The 23,427-nt window shown below is 48.7% G+C and overlaps 1 protein-coding gene and 1 long non-coding RNA gene across 3 annotated transcripts in view; one reads left to right on the top strand and one right to left on the bottom strand.

Moving 5' to 3' along the window:
* LOC309558134 overlaps positions 1–23,427 on the top strand; it is a 437,057-nt gene that overhangs the window by 100,068 nt on the left and 313,562 nt on the right. The window lies entirely within an intron of this gene.
* The window catches only part of ZNF148 (zinc finger protein 148), a 40,959-nt gene continuing 21,660 nt past the window's right edge, over positions 4,129–23,427 (bottom strand). For both annotated transcript variants that reach the window (XM_082262468.1, XM_082262469.1), the window contains exons 5-7: positions 18,314–18,397; positions 18,117–18,235; positions 4,129–7,247 (exon numbers count right to left, since the gene is read on the bottom strand). In XM_082262468.1, coding sequence (XP_082118594.1) covers positions 5,607–7,247; positions 18,117–18,235; positions 18,314–18,397 — 1,844 coding nt within the window. In that variant the 3' untranslated portion in view covers positions 4,129–5,606. The remainder of the gene's footprint in view (positions 7,248–18,116; positions 18,236–18,313; positions 18,398–23,427) is intronic.

Here is a 23,427-nt window from a genome sequence, read left to right as displayed (position 1 = left end):
GCCTGCTGGAGATTTTTTTTTTTTTTATTGAAATGCGTCTGCTCTCATTCTATTGATAATTTAATAAAGAAATCACTCTGGACTCTATCACCATGATTGCTGGGGGGGGCTTTCTGTATACCATCTGCGTACAGGACGCCTCCCAGTGGCGGCCATATTGCATTTTATACAAAATTGCAGCACCTGTTGCTGAATCGCCTGAAATTATAATTATTTTTGTGGGTTGCCCTGTTGTCATCACCTGGCTCAACAAAAGTCGATTTTGTTGGAGGGAAATTTGTCAGCTGAACAATGACTTCATCCAATCATATGATAGAGCCTAATGACATGGAATACATTTGGTCGGACATATTCAGCGTGTTGCTTTATATACGTATTACATGGTGCTTGGATTTGAGCACAAACGTCTATATCTACTCCTCTCCATATCGATGGATCAATGCAATGCGTCCATTTCTAGCACAGGGACAACAGTAGGCATGGCTTGGACACCTGTCTACCTCCAGAAGCTACAAGTCCCAGCATGCTCTGACAGCAAACGGTAAGCTTTAACAATATCTGGGGGGGGGGGGGGCATATACTAGAACAGCCTTTCTCAACCAGGCTTCCCTCAGAGGCTGCTAGGGGTTCTTCAGTGGTGGCAGACTGATCACCCACCTGGTGGTGCTGCATACTGTAGGGCTGGTGACACATGGTAAAGTCACACACATGGGACCAGTGGAGCCTCTTGACTCTCAAAGAGTAAACACTGACACAAATTATCTTTTTAGCTGTCTGTAAAGGGGGGGGGGGCATTCTCCCCTCTGACCCCCTAATATAAGGGTATCAGTCTTCCCACTGACCCCCCCCCAAAATAAAGGGACAAATCTTTCCATTGATCCAGCAATATACAGGGAAAAGTCTTCCCACTGACCCCTCAAAATAAGAGGAACAATCTTCCCACTGACCCCCCAATATACGGGGGAAAGTCTTCCCACTGACCCCTCAAAATAAGGGGAACAGTTTTCCCACTGACCCATTAATGTAAGAAGAACAGTCTTCCCATTGACCCCCCAATATAAAGGGAACAGTCTTCCCACTGACCCCCAATATAACTGGAACAGTCTTCCCAATGACCCCCCAATATAACGGGAACAGTCTTCCCACTGACCCCCCCACCCAATATAAAGGAAAACATTTTCCCACTGACCCCCCAATATAAAGGGAACAGTTTTTACACTGACTCCTCAATGTAAGAGGAACAAACTTCCCACTGACCCCCCAATATACGAGGAACAAACTTCCCACTGACCCCCCCCAATGTAATGGGAAGTTTTCCCATTGACCCCCCAATATAAGGGGAACAGTTTTTACACTGACCCCTCAAAATAAGAAGAGTCTTCCCACTGACTCATCTATTGTAAAGGAGAACAGTCTTCCCACTGACCCCCCAATGTAAGGGGAACAGTCTTCCCACTGACCCCCCAATGTAAGGGGAACAGTCTTCCCACTGACCCCCCAATGTAAGGGGAACAGTCTTCCCACTGACCCCCCAATGTAAGGGGAACAGTCTTCCCACTGACCCCCTAATGAAAGGGGAAAAGTCTTCCCACTGACCCCCCAATGTAAGGGGAACAGTCTTCCCATTGACCCCCCAATATAAGGAGAACAGTCTTCCCACTGACCTCCTAATGTAAGGGGAACAGTCTTCCCATTGACCCCCCAATATAAGGAGAACAGTCTTCCCACTGACCCCCCAATGTAACAGGAACAGTCTTCCCAATGACTCCCTAATGTAAGGGGAACAGTCTACCCACTAAACCACCAATGTAAGGGGAACAGTCTTCCCACTCACCCCCCCCCCCCAATATAACGGGAACAGTCTTCCTACTGATCACCCAATGTAGGGCAAACAGTCTTTCCACTAACCCCCAATGTAGAGGAACAATCTTCCCACTGACCCCCCAATGTAGGGGAACAGTCTTCCCACTGCCCCCCCCCCCCCAGTATAAGGAGGGCAGACTTTCAGGGTTTCATCCAGGGTTCCTCCAGGTTAAAAGGTTGAGAAAGGCTGTTCTAGAGGATTACTTCCAATGTGCTATAAAAAAGTTTAAGATAAGCGCACAAACCCTGCCCGGGGGACTCAGTCACAATTCTCCTTTCACCTTTCTACAACAGATCGGAAAATGAAAAAGGGAAATTCTCATTGGAAGCTCTAGGTGTTAACATTTCTTTGCAGCAATGAGCAATATCTGTAAAATTCAGAGGAAGGTCAATCCACCACTAGGTGAGGGAAACCAATTATAAGGAGACAAAGCGTGTCTTTCCACCAGAAATAATATACAGGGATCTGAAAAGCTTTCATTGTGTTAGAGATTTGACCCAACTCCGGAGATTTGTCCAGCCAATCTTCTGCAGACACTCCTAAACAAGTCCCACACGTCATTTGGGTAAAGTGCATTTAAAAGCAAAAACCACCAAAGGGAAATATAATGGGCCCATCAAAATAAAGTACAATGAGCCTGCCAAAGAGGAATACAATGGGCCCACCCAAAGATAAGTACATTGGGCTCACTCTGTACCCCCCTTTTGGTGGGCCCAGTGTACTTGCCTTTGGTGGTAACAATCAGCCTGCCAAAAAGGAATATAATGGACCCACCAAAGGGGAGTACAATAAACCTGTCAGAGGGGAGTACACTGGGCCCACCCAAAAGGTAATACAATGGGCCAACCAAAAAGGAGTAGAATGAGCCTGCCAAAGGGGAGTACACTAAGCCTACTCAAAGATGAGGACCCTAGGCCTACTCTGTGACCACCAAAGGGGAGTACATTAGGCCCAGCAAAGGGGAGTACACTGGGCCTACCCAAAGATGAGAACCCTTGGCCCACTCTGTGGCCACCAAAGGGGAGTACAATAGGCCAAGCAAAGGGGAATACACTGGGTCCACCAAAAGAGTAGACTGGGCCCACCCAAAGATGAGTAAACTGGACAAACCCAAAGATGAGTACACTGGGCTCATTCTGTGACCTCCAAAGGGGAGTACACTGGGCCCAACAGAGGGAAGTAGATGGGGCCCTCCAAAGGGGAGTACAATGGGCCCATCATATAGGAGTAAATTGGGCCCTCTCTGTGACAGCCATGGGGAGTAGACCAAGCCCACCCAAGGGGGGTAGACTGGGCCTTCTCTGTGAGCACTAAGGGGTCTAGACTGGGCCCTCTCTGTGACTCCCCAAGGAGGAGCAGACTAGGCCCACTCTGTGAGTACTCAAGGGGGGATGGACTGGGCCCACTTTGTGACTGTCCAAGAGGGGGTGGACTTGGCCCTCTCTGTGACTGTTCAAGGGGGGTACACTGGGCCCTCTCTGTAACTGAAAAAGGGGAATAAACTGGACCCACCAAATCGAAATACACTGGGCCAACTCTGTGACCGCCAAAGAAGGGTAAGACTGGGACCTCTCAGTGACTCTGGGTATCTCTCTCTCTCTATTAAAAGTGCTAAATTGACAAATTTAAAACATTTTTCAGTTGTGGGGTAAAAGATTTATCACATACAACCTTATCAAACCCCAGAACTTCCCGAATAATTTCATATCAAAGTGGAGAATCATAAAAGATAATCTCTAAGTGCTACAATAAAAACCGCAGGATAACAGATGAGGAGCTGAAATTTGAATGGAACTTTTTGCCCTAAAAATGGAAACCCCCGAAAGCACCTCCACCATGAAGTGAAGCAGCGGCGAGGGTCATTGCCTCCAGACGCACCACGCTGTAATTTCAGAAAAACCTAATGCAGCGTTGTAATAATGAAAATGGAGCCACATCTAATCTGCGTCCAGCGGGTGGGTATAGAGGGCTGTGAGAAGCAGCGACCCCTCTGATATCACATATGGGGCTTTGAACTTGGGTTTCCAATTTTGGGAAAAGTTCTTTAAAGGTTCTAAAACTGACATGTCTGCCAGAAGGCGTATTATCTGACCCCCACCCCCCGCAAGTGACTACAAACCTCCAGTGTAACAACTGGAAAGAAAGCTTTTGCTATGGCAGGCAGCAGAATACTCTACAGGAGCTCAGGTCGGGTTGGGAAGGGTCAGGTTGGGAAGGGAAGGGTCGGGTTGGGAAGGGTTGTGTTAAGATGGGATGGGATGGGTTGTGTTAAGATGGGATGAGTTGGGTTGAATTGAGATGGGATGGGTTGTGTTGAGATGTGATGGGTTGGGTGCAGGGGAAGGCAAGCTATTTAATAAACAATACCTGACGCCCCCCCAAATTACGCGGGTTCATTTTAAAAACATGAAACGTTGTCACAAAGCTTCATAGGATGACCAGAGGACATGCTCTGTACCAGAATTAACATAAAAACCCTTAAAAACACATACAAATCCCGCTACATATAGATATGTATGGTGTGTGTGGGCGCTGCTGCGCCGAGAGCGTCATATTACCAGATGCACAGACCGACAAGCGCCTAAAATCCATTGGGAGGACGAATGAACAAAATATAAATCAATAGAGCTGCTGATAAGTGCTTTTTTTTCCTCTCACCGTGTGAGAATCTGCTTATTACTGAGTCATACCGTGCTAAGGCCCTGCGCAGACTGCCATTAGGAGTGCGTTTATCCCCGCACCGCGCCTGCGTATCAACCAATCAAAACGTCACTCCTGTGGACTCGTGTATTCAGGAGGTCCCCCCTGCAGATCTCAGGAACCTACCGATGGCGCTGTACAAGCTCAGCAATACAATACGGAGGTCGGTCATTGCCTACCATGGGAACGGGGGGGCTGCGGCAGGTCTATACATTCTCACAGGCCTGAGACGGACCCCCACCTGGCACTGGCAGGACTTCTGCCATTGCTGTAGGTAAGTGCTACAGTATGTTCAGGCACCTGTGGAGACCATGGCTTCTACAGTGTCAGTATACCACCATCACCCTATAGACATAGGTAGCGTACCCCCAATGACAGTAAGCAGAAATGTCTGCAGAACATTGCACAGACAGTGAAGGCCTTAGTACAACAGCTCTGCAGCTCTCTCTACCGGATACGGCCAGAGTCCTGTCATTTCATGTATATGGATAGAGGTAACGGGGATTGTTGGGGTGCCACCCAGGGCCCCGTCCCTCTTCATCAGTCTTAAATCAGCCCCACTCCTCTACCGTGACATTAAAAAAACAGAAGGACTGAGGAGCGGACCCTTTTTATCCAGGGCCACAATATCAAACAGGTCTCTTTAAAGTGCCATAGAGGATTTTATACTTTTTCAGGTTAAAAAAAAAAAAAAAAACAGCTTCGCCGGTGGCCTCAAAAGGGTTAAAACAGCAGCCTGAACACAGCAAAGCCAAAATACAGCCCCCAGCTCCCCCCCCACAACAAGCGACTACCAGTGTACCAGACCGAGCGGCACGCCCCAATCCTAGTATTCCAGTCTGGGGAAGCACTCCGCTCCCAGCGCACACAATACTGACACCTGCAATCCAGTTTCCTTGCAGAAGTGAAGAAGCGGGGGCATTACATAGGCGCTGGGAGTGGGGGGGCAGACTGCTGTTTTAACACGCCGGCTTCCTGTTAAGATTTAGCAAGGTGCAACATTCCCCCCTTCTGGATACAAAAGGGGCTTCGACTGAAAGTGTTAGCCAAAGGTCTGGCTTGTGGCCGGGTCGGGGGTTGAAGCCAAGGGGGTCCTGCTCTCGCTTACATTCACCAGGGGGAATTCTGAGAAGTCGGTGCTGGCTGCGGGCTGCCGCAGGTTGACCTGTCCATTGGCGGGGCTGAACTGGGGCGATATTCCGGGGGGGCGGCTGCCGTGGTACTGCGCTCTGAACGGCTGCTCGAACGCAGCCAGCTGGTAGGTCTGGTGGACAGTCTGCTGCGTCTCAGGCTTCTTCTGAGCTGTCACTTGATCTATGAAATCCTGCGCCGATGATGAAGTTGTGGGGGAGGCGTGGCTTCCATCGTCCGCTGGAAAGCTGAAGGTGCTTTGGGCATCGGTCACTATGAGTCCGAAGTGAGATTTGTCGGGTGACACCCTCAGCGGGGCAGTCATGCTTGCTCGGTACGTGGTGATGGGCAGCGTGGTGTAGACGTGTTTGTCCAGCGCAGGAAAGGCTGCCGTATTGGTGAGAGCCTGGCTATCGGTGACGAAGTTAAGGCTCGTATTGTTCAGATAGGCATCGTTTTGGCTGGTCCGTTCCAAAGCCTGCTGCAGAAACTTTGAATACTCTTGCAGCATGCTGGCCTTGTCAGACTGAGAGACCTGGGCGGTGGCACCAAGGTTCTCCGGCTGGCTGGTCTCCCCCACCCCCGAGGAGTTGATGGAGATGCTGGACGTGACTTCGGTATCTCCTACGCTGAAGGCGATCTCGTGCTGCCCATTGGCTTTGTGCGAATAATGATCCAACAACGTCTGCAGCACTTCGTCCGGAATCACGTTCTTCTCATGGTTGGCCTTAATGTCCACGTTCAGCGCCTGAGCATCTAGAAGGGCGGCTGTGCTGCTCTCATCCATGACGCTGGCTACGGCCGCCTGCGTGGCCGACGGCTGGGAAGCCATGGTGCCCACATTCAGGGCGTACTCACGGCTGCTGCTGTTGCTGGTGGCCGCCAGCAGGTAGCGCTTTTTCTTGGAGAACTGCATGGCCTCGTCGTAGCTGACGCTGCTGTTGGTCGGTTTGGCGGTCCCCTCCTGCATCGGGTCGCCGTGGTCCATGTCCGAGTTGCTTCCGGAATCCAGCAGGGCCTGCTTGTCCACCAGTTCGAAAGTATACTTGGCCACTTTGCCGTCATCGAAAGCAGTGAGCGCTGCCATGGCCTGGCTCTGCTCCAGCGATTGGCTCTGCTCCAGGGCGTGTTTGACGCTCTTTTTGTTGTTCACTTTTTTAATCAGCAGTTTTGGGGGGCTGATGGCAGCGGACACATCTTCCTGGAGGTGCAAGTCGCTGACGGAGGGATGAGGCATTTCCACTGAGTATTCCGTCACCATGTACTCGTCTTTCACTTTGGTACTGTTGGGGTACAGGGGCAGGAACTCCGCCTTATCCTTCTTCTGCTCCACCTTTTCCAGGGCGCCCTCCTTGTCGTTTAGCCCCAGCAGCTTCATCTTGTCCGTCCTCTGCTTCTTCTTCGGTAACGCTCCTTCTTTGGCCAGGGCAGAGAAGATGTCGCCGTCCGGGGATAACAGGCTGGACTTGCTGCCACTTTTACTCACTTTGCGTTCCCGGTTCTCATGGCACATGCGCTTGTGCTTTAGGACTCGGTCCGTCCGAGAGAAATACTGGTGGGGGAAAGAAAAAACAAATTAAATATTTACTGTAAGTTATCAATGCTTTTCAAGTAAAGCAAATCTTCGCCTCAGTTTAACCGCTTCCCTACCGCGCCAATTCTGACACTTCTCACATACATGTAAAAAAATAGGATTTCTCCTTCAACTTAGCTGTAAAATCCTTTTCTTGGAGTACATTACAGGACACAGAGCCGGTAATAATGACTATCTGGGTCTACTTGGTTGGTGACAGACTGGAGGGTGAGTACATCAGACTGGGGGCTGGCTGACTTCCATGCACCTCTTATAATCCTTTAACCTCATTTTTTTCATGATACAGGGATGGAGATGCCGGGCACCACCTGCTGGGGTCTCACTTAAAGTCCCACCTAGCCTATTGTGTTTAATCTGGGTTATACGCTACCTTTAGGTGAATGGACACTGGCAACCAATAGACAGGAAGTTCCTCCCATACAGGAAGAACCTCAGTTTTTGAAGCAAACAATGAAGATCCCAGAAAAGAGGGGAGGGACCTCTGTGTCCCGTGATGTACTCCAAGAAAAGGATTTTACAGGTAAGTTGAAGGAAAAATCCTATTACCTTTATCGTACATCACGGGACACAGAGCCGGTAATAATGACTATCAGGGATGTCCTAAAGCAATGCCCTTGAGGGGAGGGGACACAGTAATCCTAAAATTGCCCCTGGGCAAGAAAAAAAAACGGGATTTTTGACTTACCGTAAAATCCTTTTCACTTAACCACTTGCCGACCGACTATTTACGGCGGCGGTCAGCCCCTCACAGGCAAAGTGACGTACTACGTCGCTCGCCTGTGAGGCTCTAGGGGGCGAGCGCGCGCTGCCGGGGGCAAGCGCACGCCACCGGAGGCGCGCTCCTGCCCCTGCTCACTCCCTAACATCTCCGCGCGTGTGATCGGCGGACCCGATGTCCGCCGGGCACTCTCGATCGTCGGGTGGAGAGGGAGAAAGGCAGGCGGCTGATGTAAACAAAGCCACCTGTCATTCTCCCCTGTGTAACAGCACAGATCATACGGTCCTGCTATGTAGGATTGTATATCTCTGTTGTTACACACACAGCCACATCCCTATACAGTTAGAATCACGACCCTAGGGACACACTTAACCCCTTCTTCTCCAATAAAGTTAACCTCTCCCCTGCCAGTGTCATTTTTACAGTAACAGTGCATATGTATAGCACTGATTACTGCAGTAATGTCACTGGTACCCCCAAAAGTGTCAAAAATGTCAGTCAAGGGTCCGATCTGTCCGCCACAATGTCGCAGTCCCGCAAAAAAAAAAAAAAAAAAAATCGCAGATCGGCGCCATTACTCGTTAAAAAAACAAAAAACAATAAAAATGACATAAATCTTTCCCATAGTTGGTAAACGCAATAACTTTTGCGCAAACCAATCAAAATACGCTTTTTGCGATTTTTTTTTTACCAAACATATGTAGCAGAAAACAAATTGGCCTAAAATGTTAAAAAATTTAGATTTTTACATATTTTGGGGGGGAATTTTATATAAAAAAATGTGAAAAATATTGTTATTTTTTCAAAATTTACGCTCTTTTTTGTTTATATCGCAAAATTTAAAAATCGCACAGGTGATCAAATACCACCAAAAGAAAGCTCTATTTGTGGGAAAAAAAGGACGTCAATTTAGTTTCGGTACAGCGTCACACGACCGCGCAATTGTCCGTTAAAGTCACGCAGTGCCGAATCGCAAAATAGGGCCTGGTCAGGAAGGGGGTAAAATCTTCCGGGGCTTAAGTGGTTAAGTTCATTGACGGATGCAGTCCTCTGATCCATATCAGTGGGTTATACTGCCCCCTACAGGAGTAGGACACTAGGCAGAAAAAAAGTTCTGGCTACGCCTATGGGCAGTCCCGGAGGGCACACCCCCTATCTTCCTGCATAGGATGTCAGTTTTGTATCAAAGCAGCGTCAGAAAAGTAACACTAACCCAACTCAAGAAAGAGGGGCGGGTACAGCGTCCGTCAATGAACTTAATAGAACAGGATTTTACAGTAAATTAAAAAATCCAGTTTTCTCTATCGTTCATTGACGGACGCTGTCCTCTGATCCATATAGGGACGTCCCAAAGCAGTGCCATAAAATGAGGGGTGGGAACAGCAGAAAAGAACAAGTCCCCAAGGCTAAACACAGCCAACCTGGCAACACAGGACGCATCAGAACCAAAGATGAGGCCCACCTGAAACAAACAGTAAACACCCTCAATGAAGGCCAAATGAACAAGCAGGATAGGAGTTGGCGCATCACACATACCTATATAGCATCAAGGGGTATGCAGTTCATGTATAGTCATTAGTCTGGTGTAGTTGATGGCTGAAATAGATGACACTCAGGGCTAGCTCAGCTGCAGAGAGGTCAGCTCTGAAAGTGGAAATAAAGGTCTTGCAACCTGAAGCACAGATGCCTGTAAGGCGAAAAGCCCAGGAAGCACTAGGCGCCCGAGTAGAAGGCGCCGAAACAGGGAATGGTAGGACCTGACCCTTATTTGAATAAGGCTGCACCACTGTCTGTCCGACCCATCTGGAAACATTTGCAGCAGACACGGGCAGCCATGTTCTAGGGCCATCCGTGAGTACAGAGAGCAAACCTGACTCTCGAAAAGACTCAGTAGTCGCCAAGTACACCTTGATTGCCCAAACTATATCCAGAGTATGCAATGCACATTCCTCAGGGTGTTTGGGCTTAGGATACAAAGATGGTAATACAATGTCCTCATTCAAGTGAACACTAGAAACCACCTTACGAGGGAAGGACGGATCCTGACGAAGTACCACTTGTCTCCATGAACCAACATATAGGGAGAACCACAGGACAATGTCGCCAGTGCCGACACCCTGAGCGCAGAGTGACAGCAACCAAGGAGGCCACCTTCTGTACTAAGGTAGGCAGGGGATACCCCCGAATACTTGCAAAAGGAGGTTCTTGAAGAACCAACTGCACCAAATCAAGGTCCCCAGTTGGAGACGGAGGTCGAACCGGAAGTACCAAAGTGACGCACACCCTAGAAGAAGTTACGCACCAGGGAACGGGCGGCCAACGGCCTTTGGAAGAAAATTGCCAAAGCTGAAAACCTGACCCTTGATAGTACTCAAGGCCAACATTTGATCAACTCCCCATTGAAGGAGAGCCAAGATCCGGGCCACCAAGTAAGAGCAAGAGGGAACCTACATTTTATGCCAGGACCAAAGATCCCAGCAAGGAACTAGGTCCTTACTCCTGACTAGGCAGATTAAAACTGACATCCTATGCAGGAAGATAGGGGGTGTGCCCTCCGGGACTGTCCATAGGCATAGCCAGAACTTTTTTTCTGCCTAGTGTCCTACTCTTGTAGGGTTCAGTATAACCCACTGATATGGATTAGAGGACTGCGTCCGTCAGCCAACGATAGAGAAAAGAGCTTATACTGCTGCCTGAAGAACGCTACTTCCAAACTGAGCCCCTTCTCGGGCTCGTACATCCACTTGGTAAAATTTTGTGAATGCATGAACTGAAGGCCAGGTAGCAGCTTTCCAATCTGAGCCATAGACAACTGATGATGCACCGCCCATGAAGCACTTACCCTCCTGGTAGAGTGATTTTTAAACCTAAAGGGTGGAACTTTACCATTTAAGCCATATGCCTGAACAATGATTTGGATCATTCACTTGGAAATTGTGGATCTAGTTGCTGCTTGGGCTTTCTTAGGCTTTTCTGGCAGGATAAAGAAAGCATCAGTACTACGAATTAGTGCTGACATTTTTAAAAATACTTTAACTGCTCGTACTACATCAAGAGAATGCAACAATTTCTCCTCCGTAGTCTAAAGACTTGGAAAATAGGAAGGTAGAACAATATCTTGGTTTAGATGAAAACTACCTTAGGTAAAAAGGCTGGATAAGGGCGTAAGACCACTCTGTCCTGATGAAGGATCAAAAATGGCTCTTTGCAGGAAAGAGCCGCCAATTCCGACAACCTTCTGGCCGAGGTTATGGCAACCAAAAAAAACAACTTCCTTATCAAGAAAACAAATTGAATATGCCTTATAGGCTCAAAGAGTTGCCTCTGTAGCACAAGATTTAAGTCCCAAGGACATAGAGTGGCTTGACTGGCGGAACCGTGCGAATAACACCTTGCAAAAAAGCCTGCACCAAGGAGTGCGTTGCTAATGGTTTCTGAAAGAAAATAGACAGGGTGGAGATCTGCTCCTTAATGGTCCCTAATGCTAGCTTCAAGTCCACTCCGACTTGAAGAAAAGAGAGAATTATTCTAATTACATACTCACGAGGATGCCATCTCTTGGATTCACACCAAGAAATGTAGGATCGTCAGACCCTATAATAGATTTTCCTAGATTCAGGTTTTCTGGCATTTATCAACGTAACCAGAAACTCCACGATCTCGCGATTTTGGTCTCAATAGCCAAACCGTCAAATTCAGCGACCGTAAAGTAGGATGGAATATGGGACCTTGGGAGAGCAGGTCTGGACGACATGGAAGCAACCATGGCTCCTCTACTGCTAATTTCACTATTTTCGAGTACCAAGGTCTCCTTGGGCAAAGCCGGAGCCACTAGTATCACCGGCTTCCCCTCCACCTGAATTCTGCTCAAAAGACGTGGCAAAAGATGGACCGGAGGAAACGCATAGATCAAGGTTGAACCGAAACCAAGGAATCACTAAGGCATCCCCATTTCGCGATCGGATCCCTGGTTCTGGAAACAAACCGGTCAAGCTTGTTGTTGAACCTGGACGACAATAGATCTACGTCGGGATTACCCCAACGCTGGCAAATCAGCTGAAAGACCTCAGGATGAGAGGACCACTCCCCTGGAAACAACTGCTGGCAATTTAGAAAGTCTGCCTGACAGTTGTCCACCCCCCCCCCCCCCCCCCGGGGTGAAAACCGCTGACAGACATGGAACATGTCTCTCTGCCTAAGACAGATGTGGTTCACCCCTTCTGCACTAATTGGCTTTTGGTACCCCCCTGACGGTTGATATAAGCCACCAGAGTCGCGTTGTCGGGCTGAATCCTAACAGGACAACCCTGTAGTCTGGTTGTCCAAGAAACCAGCACCAAACAGGCTGCCCGGACCTCGAAGATGTTGATGGGTAAAACCTTTTCTACCTGAGACCACCTTCCCTGGATAGAGATTCCCTCTTAGACCGCTCCCCAGCCCGCGAGGCTGGCGTCTGTGGTTACTACCTTCCAGGTCACAGGCAGAAAAGATTTCCCCTTGCTTAGGTTTGCGGAGGACCAACCACCAGGTCAGATCCTGTCTTACCCTTGGGGAAGGAAACAATGGGGAATCCAGAGTTCAGAGGTTTTTGTTCCAAGCGGACAAAATACTGTTCTGGAACAGTCTGGAGTGGAATTGCGCATAAGGGACTGCTTCGAATGAGGACACCAACTTGCCTAGCAGTCTCATGCAAAGCCGTATAGAGGGAAACTTTCCCTCTTATCAACTGCACCAAACCCTTCAGGGCCAGAACCTTTTTTGATGGCAGGAAAATCTTTGCCTGAGCAGTATCGAGAATCAGACCCAAATATTCCAGAATCTGAACAGGCTGACTTTTCTAAGTTTACAATCAATCCCAGATTTTCTAAGAACTGGACGGTCCAGGAAACATCCCGTTTTAGACCTGGTCCTGACCGATTCTTGATCAGCAGGTCGACTAGGTAACCCATTACTGAGATGCCCTGAGACCTTAGAAGAGCCAACACTGGGGCCAAGATTTTTGTAAACAACCGGGGAACTGTGGTCAGACCGAACGGCAGAGGCACAAACTGAAAATGGGACTGCCCTACTGCAAAACGCAGAAACCTCAGATGGAGCCTGAAAATTGGTACATGGAGGTATGCATCCTTCATATCGACGGAGGCCCAGAAAATCTCCTCTTCCTGGGGAGACTACCACAGAGCGGACTGATTCCATGCGAAAAGACCGAACGGTCAGATACTGGTTCAGAGCTTTGAGATCTAGAATGGGTCTTCCCTCGCCATTTGGTTTTGCCACTGTAAAGAGATTTGAATAAAAACCAGTGAACCTTTTACTGGTTGGAATCTCCACAATCACGCCCTGTACCCACAGAAATGTTCCAGGGCCTGGAACAAGGACTTCTTTTCTACTGGGCAAACAGGGACATTTGAACCCATAAACCGAGAAGGAGGAAACTCTCAGAACTCTATCATGTAGCCCCGTGCCACTGTGGACAAGACCCACCTGTCCTGCACCACTCCTCCCCAAGTTTCTGAGAACTCTAGGAGCCTTTCCCCCACCCGAACGAGTGGATTTGGAACCTGGTTTAACAGTCCTTTGGACCCAGGGTTTTTTCTGACCTTGATTTTGAGGTCTTCTAAACCCTGATGGGTGAGGCCATCGGAACTGCTTAGATGCTGATGTGTTAGGAGGTACCGTAACACTCGGAGCTTTAAAAGATGGATGTTTAATCCTTCTTTTAACCGGCAACAATGTACTTTTTCCACCTGAAATCTTCTGGATGTATTTATCCAGATCCTCACCAAAGAGACGCTCCCCATGGAAAGGAAAAGCTGTCAGCAGTTTCTTACAAGGTAATTCTGCTAACCCAACTCTTAAGCCATAGTACACTCTGTGCATATGAACAGAGAGAAGAGCAACGGGAAATCTGGAAATCGGGAAATCTGTCGGATAGAATCCTTAAGGGAAGCTACTGCAACATACAAAGCATGAGGGAACTCCGCCAATTCTTCAGAAGATTCCCCCTGAATAGGCAGACGTCTAGTCACCCTTTTAAAACGATCCTTTAAGGACTGACAAACCCCCTATAGCCGCTATAGCTGGTTGAACAGCAGAGCCAGCAACGGCAAAGGAAGCTTTAAGTAAGACTTCCAACTTTTTATCTGATGGATCCTTAAAAACCTGGGCATTATCAACCAGACAGGTTCAATTCTTGTTCACAGAAGAAATAGCAGCGTCTACCGAAGGCATACACCACTTCCTTTTGATTTTCTCCTCCCTAGGATAAAGCATGGAGAATCTCTTTGGAGGCATGAATAACCTGTCAGGATGATCCCAATCCTCATACACCAGCTGTTCCAGCAGGGGGTGTAAAGGAAAAGCCTGGGAATTCTGCTGAGGGTGCAAAGAACCCAAAGAAGAAAAGGAGGCTTCTGACATTTCCAGAGGAGGTCATTCAAAACCAGTCCGAACCATGTTAGGGACTGAATCCGAAACCTTTAAGAGTGAGATGCTGAAAATGGTTCCTCAGAGTCTGAACCCTCTGAAGAGGAATCCTCAGCCTGATCCTCTTCCAAACCATCAACAGCTACGTCCTGTACATCTTCTGCCCATTCTGGCTCTAAACCAGGGGTTCCCGCAAGACCTGGCGGGGGGGCGGTACACCGCCTCCTTGTAAGACATCTGTGTGTGTGCGCGCGCATGAAAAACATAGCCAAGCTGACCGAAGATCCCATGTAGACACAGATCAGAACTATCTAGTGACATCTAGTGGCCAAACATGATACTGCAGTAACTAGAGAAATAGTACAAATCTTCCCTGCAATCTTTTTTTTTTTTTTTTACAAAGAGATGGAAAAACAAAACTTACCAGTCCCACCGCAGGATCCTTAAAGGACCCAAACTTCACCAGTTACGGCGGGCTTTGTCAGTCATTGGACCTTCAAGGATCGGGTCCCCCTTTTTAATGAGGTCCACACCCTTGGACCTGTAGAGCACCCTGCTGCCAAACTTCTTGGGATAATAACCAGGGTTCCATGCCCAGATGGGTCACATTACAGGCAAGACCTCGAATCTTCTTGGCCAAGCCTCGGGTACCATCCTTTTAGCACTTAGCCATCCGAATGGATCCAATCAAAACGTCCCTAAACTGGGACATCATTCTTAGGATTGAAGAGCTTTAACAGCCTTGACGACCACCTTCAAGACACTGGCAAAAAGACTGAGGTTCTTCCTGTATGGGAGGGCAGTGCTGTATCTTGGCCTAGGCCAACAAGGCCCAGACCTAGGGCAGCACTTTGCAGGGGGGGGGCAGCAAAAAAGCTGAACCCTGCACGAAAAAAGAACAGCCTCCTCCTGGCTCCCACACAAAAAGGGTCCCTGGCGTACACTTTTAGTATAGTGCCAGTACTATGGGGCGAATTGGGCCGGAGGGCAGGGTCCAGGGGGCAAATCAGTCTGGCATCCCCATAAAGCGGTCACACTGCTACCTGCCGCTATGATAATACCGGCCGGTGAGGACATTCGGACAGACCGCAGGCCGTCGACCACACCTAATACAGCTGGACCGATGATATGCTGCACTGATGGGTGCTAATAGGCTGCACTGATGGCCACTTATGAGCTGCCAATGGTGGGTACTGATATACTGCACTGATGGGCACGAGGCGGCTTCACTGATGGGGCTGCACTGATATGGTGCCCTGATTTACAGGAAGGGGTGAGTCATATTTCAATTAGGGGGTGCACAAGTTTAGTCAGGCCTAGGGCAGCACAAAACCTAAATACTCCACTGTGGGAGGGGTTATATAGGAGGAACTTCCTGTCTATTGGTTGCCAGTGTCCATTCACCTAAAGGTAGCGTATAACCCAGATAGTTCTCATTGCCGGCTCTGCGTCCTGTGATGTAAAACAAACAAATGTGCGTCTTGGAGAGATGTGGACTTGAATCCAAAGTACCATTACTCCAAGGGTCCCCCCCCCCAGCATACACCCCACAAAGAGCAGTCCCCCCTTACAAGCCAGGGCCCATAGTCAGTAGGCAAGAGGCTAGCCTGCAGTCCCCTCCAAAAGTCCCTGTCCTGAGTGAGTCTGTCACAGGGGGGTTCTAAGTAACTGTCTAACATAGTACTAAGTGACTGGAGTGCATGTGATTCCAGCGGCGCACGCTCCCGCTGAGGCGGGCTGTGGGAGGAGAGGTGACGATTGCTGCCTTCCTCCCCCGATCGTCGGGGAAAGTGTGAGAAGATCCGCCTGCTTATGTAAACAAAGCAGGCGGATCTTCTCAATGACAGACAGGAGGAGATCACAGGATTCAGAATAGCTGAACCTGCGATCTGTGTCTCTGTCACAAAACCCCCTCCCCCCCACACACGTCGGTAAGCATGGGGCATACATTTAACCCCTTGATCACCTACAGAATTAACCCCTTTCCCTGCCAGTGTCATTATTACAGTGACAGTGCATATTTTTAGCACTGATTACTGTAGTAATGTCACTGGTACTCCCAAAAGTGTCACAAATATCAGTCAGGGATCCGATCTGTCCGCCGCAATGTCGAAGTCCTGCTAAAAATCGCAGATCGCCGCCATTACTAGAAAAAAATAAAATAAAAAACAATAAAAATGATTTAAATCTTTCCCGTAGTTAGTAAACGCGATAACCTTTGCGCAAACCAATCAAAATACGCTTATTGCAATTTTTTTTTACCAAAAATATGTAGCAGAAAACAAACTGGCCTAAAATTATATAAAAATTCGATTTTTTTTTTTTGGGGAATGTTTTATAGCAGAAAGTGAAAAATATTGTTTTTTTCAGAATTGTTGCTCTTTTTTTGCTTATAGCGCAAAAAAATAAAAATCGCAGAGGTGATCAAATACCACCAAAAGAAATCTCTATTTGTGGGAAAAAAAGGTTGTCAATTTTTTTCAGTACAGTGTCGCACGACCGGGCAATTTTCCATTAAAGTAACGCAGTGCCGAATCGCAAAATAGGGCCTGGTCATTAAGGGGGCAAATCCTTCCGGTCTTAAAGTGGTTAACTAGCAGACTTGCCGTCATTGAGCTCTTGAAGTACAATACACATTATTATAAGTGTAAACACATCCCCACAGTAGACAATAGGTGAGTTAATCAGCACAATCAACAATGTGTGGAAGACAGGTGGTTGAGCTGATGACATTACCATCTGACATGAGTGTGACGGTGCGGAGCAGTCCCCTATTGGCAATAGTCATCTGGGCCTTTAACATAGATCCTAGGCCTAGAGTCCCAGAGTCTGTGTGTCTTGGGAAAATGTGGACTTGAATCCAAAGTAACATTACTCCAAGGGTCCCCCCCAGCATACACCCCACAAAGAGCAGTCCTCCCTTACAAGCCAGGGCCCATGGTCAGTAGACAAGAGGCTAGCCTGCAGTCCTCTCCAAAAGCTCCTGTCCTGAGTGAGTTTGTGGCCTGGTCATTAAGGGGGCAAATCCTTCCGGTCCAGAACTGGTAAACTTGAGCTAAATAACTAGCAGACTAGCCGTCATCGAGCTCCTGAAGTACAATACACATTATTATAAGTGTAAACACATCCACACAGTAGACAATAGGTGAGTTAATCAGCACAATTCACAATGTTTGGAAGACAGGTGATTGAGCAGAAGACATTAGCATCTGCCATGAGTCTGACTGTGCGGAGCCGTCCCCTATTGGCTAATAGGCAGCTAGGCCTATAACATGGATCCTAGGCCTAGAGTCCCGGAGTCTGTGTGTCTTGGGGAAATGTGGACTTGAATCCAAAGTAACATTACTCCAAGGGTCCCCCCAGCATACACCCCACAAAGAGAAGTTCCCTCACAAGCCAGGGCCCATAGTCAGTAGGCAAGAGGCTATCCTGCAGTCTCCTCCACAATCCCCTGTCCTGAGTGAGTCTGTTACAGAAGTTCTAAGTAACTGTCTAGCAAAAAATACTGATTTATACTTGAAAACAAGAAATGTGGGAAAAAGGGCGGGTCCTTACGTGGTTAAAATGCCTTGATGTGTGGGTGTCACCCAGGAGGAGTGGGTGGGTAATATTAGGAGACCCCTATAGACAGGTATTAATACAGTATCCCCCCTCCCCCGCAGGCTCTGATTGGAGGAACGTACCTGCAGGCAGTACTCGCACTGGTAGGGTTTCTCTCCGCTGTGCGTCCTCTTGTGTCTTTCCATGTGATATTTCTGGATGAAACGCATCCCGCACTCATCGCAGTGGAAAGGTTTCTCTCCTAGAAAGAGATAATTACATATATGAAGGATTCTGGAACACGCAGGACTACAGGCGGGTCCCCGGCCTCACCGCTCACCTGTGTGAATCTTCTCGTGTCGCTGCAGCAGATACTTCTGGATGAAACGCATGTCACACTGAGCGCACTGGAACGGCTTCTCACCTGGGTGACAACAATTAAAGGTCAGCTCCGCCCACACACATACCATACTACAATCAGGATGCGAATACTTTTCTCAATTTAACCTCTGTGACTGAAATCTGTCTTTGTACTGAGCTGACCAGGTGAAAGCTGAAATCTGGCTTACAAGTGGGCGTGGCTGCTAAGTTAAGTGATAGGCTAAATGGGGTAGGACATACAAGAGGGACACAGAGGTCAGAGCGGTAAGGGTCACCGGTACCCCACAGAGAAGACTCAAGGTAAGAGAGCAGCATAAGAGGAACTACAGTCCCTACAGGCACTGCGCAACAATGGAATGTTTTATAAATCAGCCCGCAGTTCCTGCTGTCAGCTGTTTGGCTGAAGTCGTCTTTAAACCAGTCTGTGACAATGAGCAGACTACACACCCTCATAAAGGACTGGGAGATAGAGAGATACAAAGTAACATTGTTTATAAACATTGATCAGACGGGAGATGGAGAGATACAAAGTAACATTGTTTATAAACATTGATCAGACAGGAGATGGAGAGATACAAAGTAACATTGTTTATAAACATTGATCAGACAGGAGATGGAGAGATACAAAGTAACATTGTTTATAAACATTGATCAGACAGGAGATGGAGATACACAAAGTAACATTGTTTATAAACATTGCTCAGACAGGAGATAGAGAGATACAAAGTAACATTGTTTATAAACATTGATCAGACAGGAGATAGAGATACAAAGTAACATTGTTTATAAACATTGATCAGACAGGAGATAGAGAGATACAAAGTAACATTGTTTATAAACATTGATCAGATGGGAGATAAAGAGATACAAAGCAACATTGTTTATAAACATTTATCAGGCGAGATATACAAAGTAACGTTGTTGCTTTAGTATATATACTCCCAATTGCGATGCCCATATTTGGAAATGACATGTCACTGGATGGGCGGAGTCTGATAAGCAACTGAGAGACTAGTTCCCCAATAAGTCTGCTTCACTTCTGAGTGGGTGGATTCAAGTGCCTCACTCCCTGGAGAAAGGAATGCACCAAGAAGTGTGTGGCCAACGGACGTGGAAAGAAAACCGCAAAAAGCAGAAACCTGGCCATTGATAGTACTCAAGGTCAGGCGCTGCTCAACCCCTCGTTGGAGGAAGGCCAAGATCCGAAAAAGGAGCGAGGGTGATCCCTGAGGGATTCACACCATGCAACGTACCTCTTCCAAGTACGATGGTAAATCTTCCTAGGAGTAGATTTTCTAGCTTTTAACAGTGTAGGAATCACCGACTCAGCTACACCTCTATCCTTCACCACCTGGCCTTCAACAGCCAAGCCTTCAAAGCCCGGGACTGCAAAGCAGGATGGAAGATTGACCCTTGCTACAACAGATCTTCCCTGAGAGGAAGTCTCCAAGGAGCATCGGTGACCAGCCGTACCAGATGGGCGTACCAAGACCGGCGTGGCCATTCTGGAGCCACTAGGATGATCGGAGTCCCTTCTGCCTCGATCCGGCGCAGGAGTCTCGGCAGATGATACAGACTCCAAGGAGCAACCAATGCGTCTGTGGCGTCGGCTAGAGGATCCCGGGACCGTGCCACAAACCTCTGCACTTTCCTGTTGAGGTGAGAGGCCAACAGATCTACCTCGGGAGTACCCCACCGGAGACACAACTGATGAAACACCTCTGGATGAAGTGACCCTTCCCCCTGGTCGAAGTGACCCTTCCCCCTGGTCCAACGCTTGTCCACTTAGGTAGTCCGTCACACAACTGATGAAACACCTCTGGATGAAGTGACCCTTCCCCCTGGTCCAACGCTTGTCCACTTAGGTAGTCCGTCTGCCAATTTTCCACCCCTGGAATGTGCACAGCAGGAACGAAATCGTCCTGTTCACGTTAGAATGCTGGCTACTTCCCGAGCCTCAAGGACACTTATCGTGCCCCCTTGGTGACTGACATTGTCTGATTGATTGAATCCGTACCGAAAACCCCTGGAGACGACATGTCCAATGATCCAGAGTATGATAACTCAGAGTTCGAGTACATTGATCGGTAGCATGGACTCTTCCAGAGTCTGGACTCCCTGAGCACACTCTGTGCCGAGGACGCCTCCCCATCCGGAAAGGCTGGCGTGGTGACGACCGTCCAGTACAGGGGAAGAAACGATTTGCCCTGAGGAAGTGCCAGAGAACGAAGCAACCAAACCAGGGACACCCTCCTTACTCCGGCTCAACACAATCCGATTGTGTAGAGACTGAGGATTCTCGATCCATTTCACTAGAATCTCTTTTTGCAGAGATCTCGTGTGAACTGCGCAAATGGAACTGCCTCGAAGGTAAACACCAACAGGCCCAGTACCCGTATGCAAGACCTAAGAGATGACCATCTGCTGGACACCAGAAGCTGAACTGCCTCCTTCAATTTCTGAAGTTTTACCCTGATGAGGCCGAGTCCAGTGTCAGACCCAGATAGTCCAGGCTTGTGGACGGAACCAGGGCAGACTTCTGAAGATTCAGAATCCAACCTAACTACCTCTGAGTTCGCAGACTAATCTCCAAGTTGTCCAACAGAGCAGTCGAAGACTCTGCTCGCAAAAGCAGATCGTCCAGGTACCCCAGTACCGCTATGCCCCGCTGACGCAGCGATGCTAGCACCAGGGCCCATTACTTTTGTGAAGACCCGAGGAGGGTCAGCGAGACTAAAGGGTAACGCCACAAACTGAAAATGCTCCTGGGCAAAGCGGAGGAAGCGCTGGTGGCCAACACATATTGGGATGTGTAGGTAGGCATCCTTGATGTCAATGGAGGTGAGGAAATCCCCCTGATGTAGGGATTCCACCAGCATGCAAATGGATTCCATTCGGATCTTTTGTACCCGCACAAAGCAGTTTAGCGTCTTGAGGTCCACAATTGGACCCACCTTGCCTTCCTTCCTGGGAACTGTAAACAGGTTTGAGTAAATACCTTAAAAAGGTTCCAATGTCGGAAGTGGGACAATCACCCCTTGAAGTAACAAGTCTTGCACTGCCCCAAAGAGATCCCCTAAGTGATCTGGGGACAAGTGCAGGTTGGAAGGAAAGAACCTGTCCGGAGGAAATGATTGAAAGTCGATCTTGTACCCGAAATGAATGACTTTGTGGACCCACTTGTCCTCATATCAGGGAGGTCCACGGATCCGGAAACCAGTGTTCCCCCACCCCAGATGGGTGATAGCGCCCCTTCATGCGGGGAAAGCCTTGTTTGCAGGTCTTGCAGAACCCGCTCATGGCTTGCCGGACCTGGTCATCTCAGAACCCTCAGCGGAGGCTCTGAAGGGATTAGATCCCTGGTCTTGAGACCCTGAGGGACGAAAAGGCCTCTTGTAAGTCAAAAAGAAAGGTCCCCGTCTGTGATGGGACTCCTTACCCTTGGATGCCTGAGGTAGAAGAGTACTCTTTCTCCCTGTGAGGCCTTTGATGATGTCATCCAAGGAAGCTCCAAACAGGCGATCCCCCACAAATGGAAAATCGGATCAGGCCTTCTTAGAAGCCTGGTCTTCAGACCAGCATTTCAGCCAGATAATGCGCCACAGGACCCATGCTGAGACAAAGTCTAAAAATCAAAAGAGCCGCATCCAAAGAGGCGTCACAGACAAGTTGTAGCTCTTGGACCAACTGATCCACCAGCTCCACAAAGGCAAGGGGGAGGGGCTGTTCCCCCTCCGGGTCCCAGCGTAGAAGTTTTGCCCACCTGGTCAGAGTTTGCGACACCAGGGCAATCGCAAATACCCGCCTAAGTGCCGAACACGCCACAATGAACACATGGCGGGTCAAGGCCTCCAACCTCCTATCAGCCGGATCTGAGAAGATCAGGGACTCTTCAACCGGGATTACAGGGGCTTTATTCAACCTGGAAACCGGGGAGTCCACTACAGGAGGAACCGTCCATTTTATAAGGAGGGAATCCTCACAAGGGTACCGCATTCCAAAACGCTTACAGATTGCAAATGTGCGTTTCGGGCACCCCCACTGGTTTGTGACAATATTGTCAAAGAAGGCGAGAAAGGGGAACACCCTCGCCGCTTTGGAGGACCTGTGGATACCAAAAGCGACCCGCTCCTCTGATGCTGCGTTAGTCGCATCCTCCATCTTTACGTTTTCCCGCACTGTTACAATCGGTGCATCCACCAGCGCCTTTTCCTGCACGGCTAGAGGAGCAGAGGAATCACCCCCCCCTATCTGAGCACGCAGGGTGCGTGGAAGCAGACCCGAAGGGTAACTCGCATCCACGGCGGCCAAACCAGATTCTGGATCTGATGAGACAGAGGAAACAGGTGAAGGCGGGGGATGCATTTTGCTAGCCCATTTTTCTAGAACCAAGTCTACCTTGGACACCAAGGACTCCGGTAGTGAAATTTTCTCCAGGGACTCCATTAATGAAGAGGGAAACACACACAAAAAAGTGTAGAATACTGCAAGGGACACGCCACTGTGCCAGCGGCACCACAAGGCTGAGCACTGCCGCTGCAACAGCAAAGAGAGGGAAGAGAAAACCCTACAGACAGACACACCACCACCGGTCAGGAGTACTAAACTAACTGCACACCATGCAGCGATCAGGAAGAGGAATATCCAGGGATCAGCACTAAAGGCCGAGGAGGGAATCCCCCTGCTGAATCACTGCTCATCATGGCTCCAAAAACATGGCCGCCGCAATTTTCAATGGGTAAGTACAAGTAAATGGCAACTGAGGCTACACAAACATGGCTGCCGCAGGAAACTATAAGAAAATGGCCACTGAGGCAACACAAACATTGCCGCTGATCTGAAGCACAAAAGGCTACAAGAAAATGGCAGCCCCACGCGGTACCACATGGCTCCCAGGGGCCCAAGAAGTTTGAAAACTATCCCAACAGGAAGTGGGGCCCTGGCAGGCGCCCCCACAAATGGCCACTGAGTCTACACAAACATGGCCGCCGATCTGAAGCACAAAAGGCTACAAGAAAATGGCAGCCCTGCGCGGCACAACATGGCTCCCAGGGGCCCCAGAAGTTTGAAAAC

The sequence above is a fragment of the Pelophylax lessonae genome (assembly GCF_965119305.1).
Source record: "Pelophylax lessonae genome assembly, chromosome: 6".
Classification (NCBI taxonomy): Eukaryota; Metazoa; Chordata; class Amphibia; order Anura; family Ranidae; genus Pelophylax; species Pelophylax lessonae.
The sequence above is the reverse complement of the archived record's forward strand: the minus strand, read 5'-3'. Positions and strand labels throughout refer to the sequence as shown.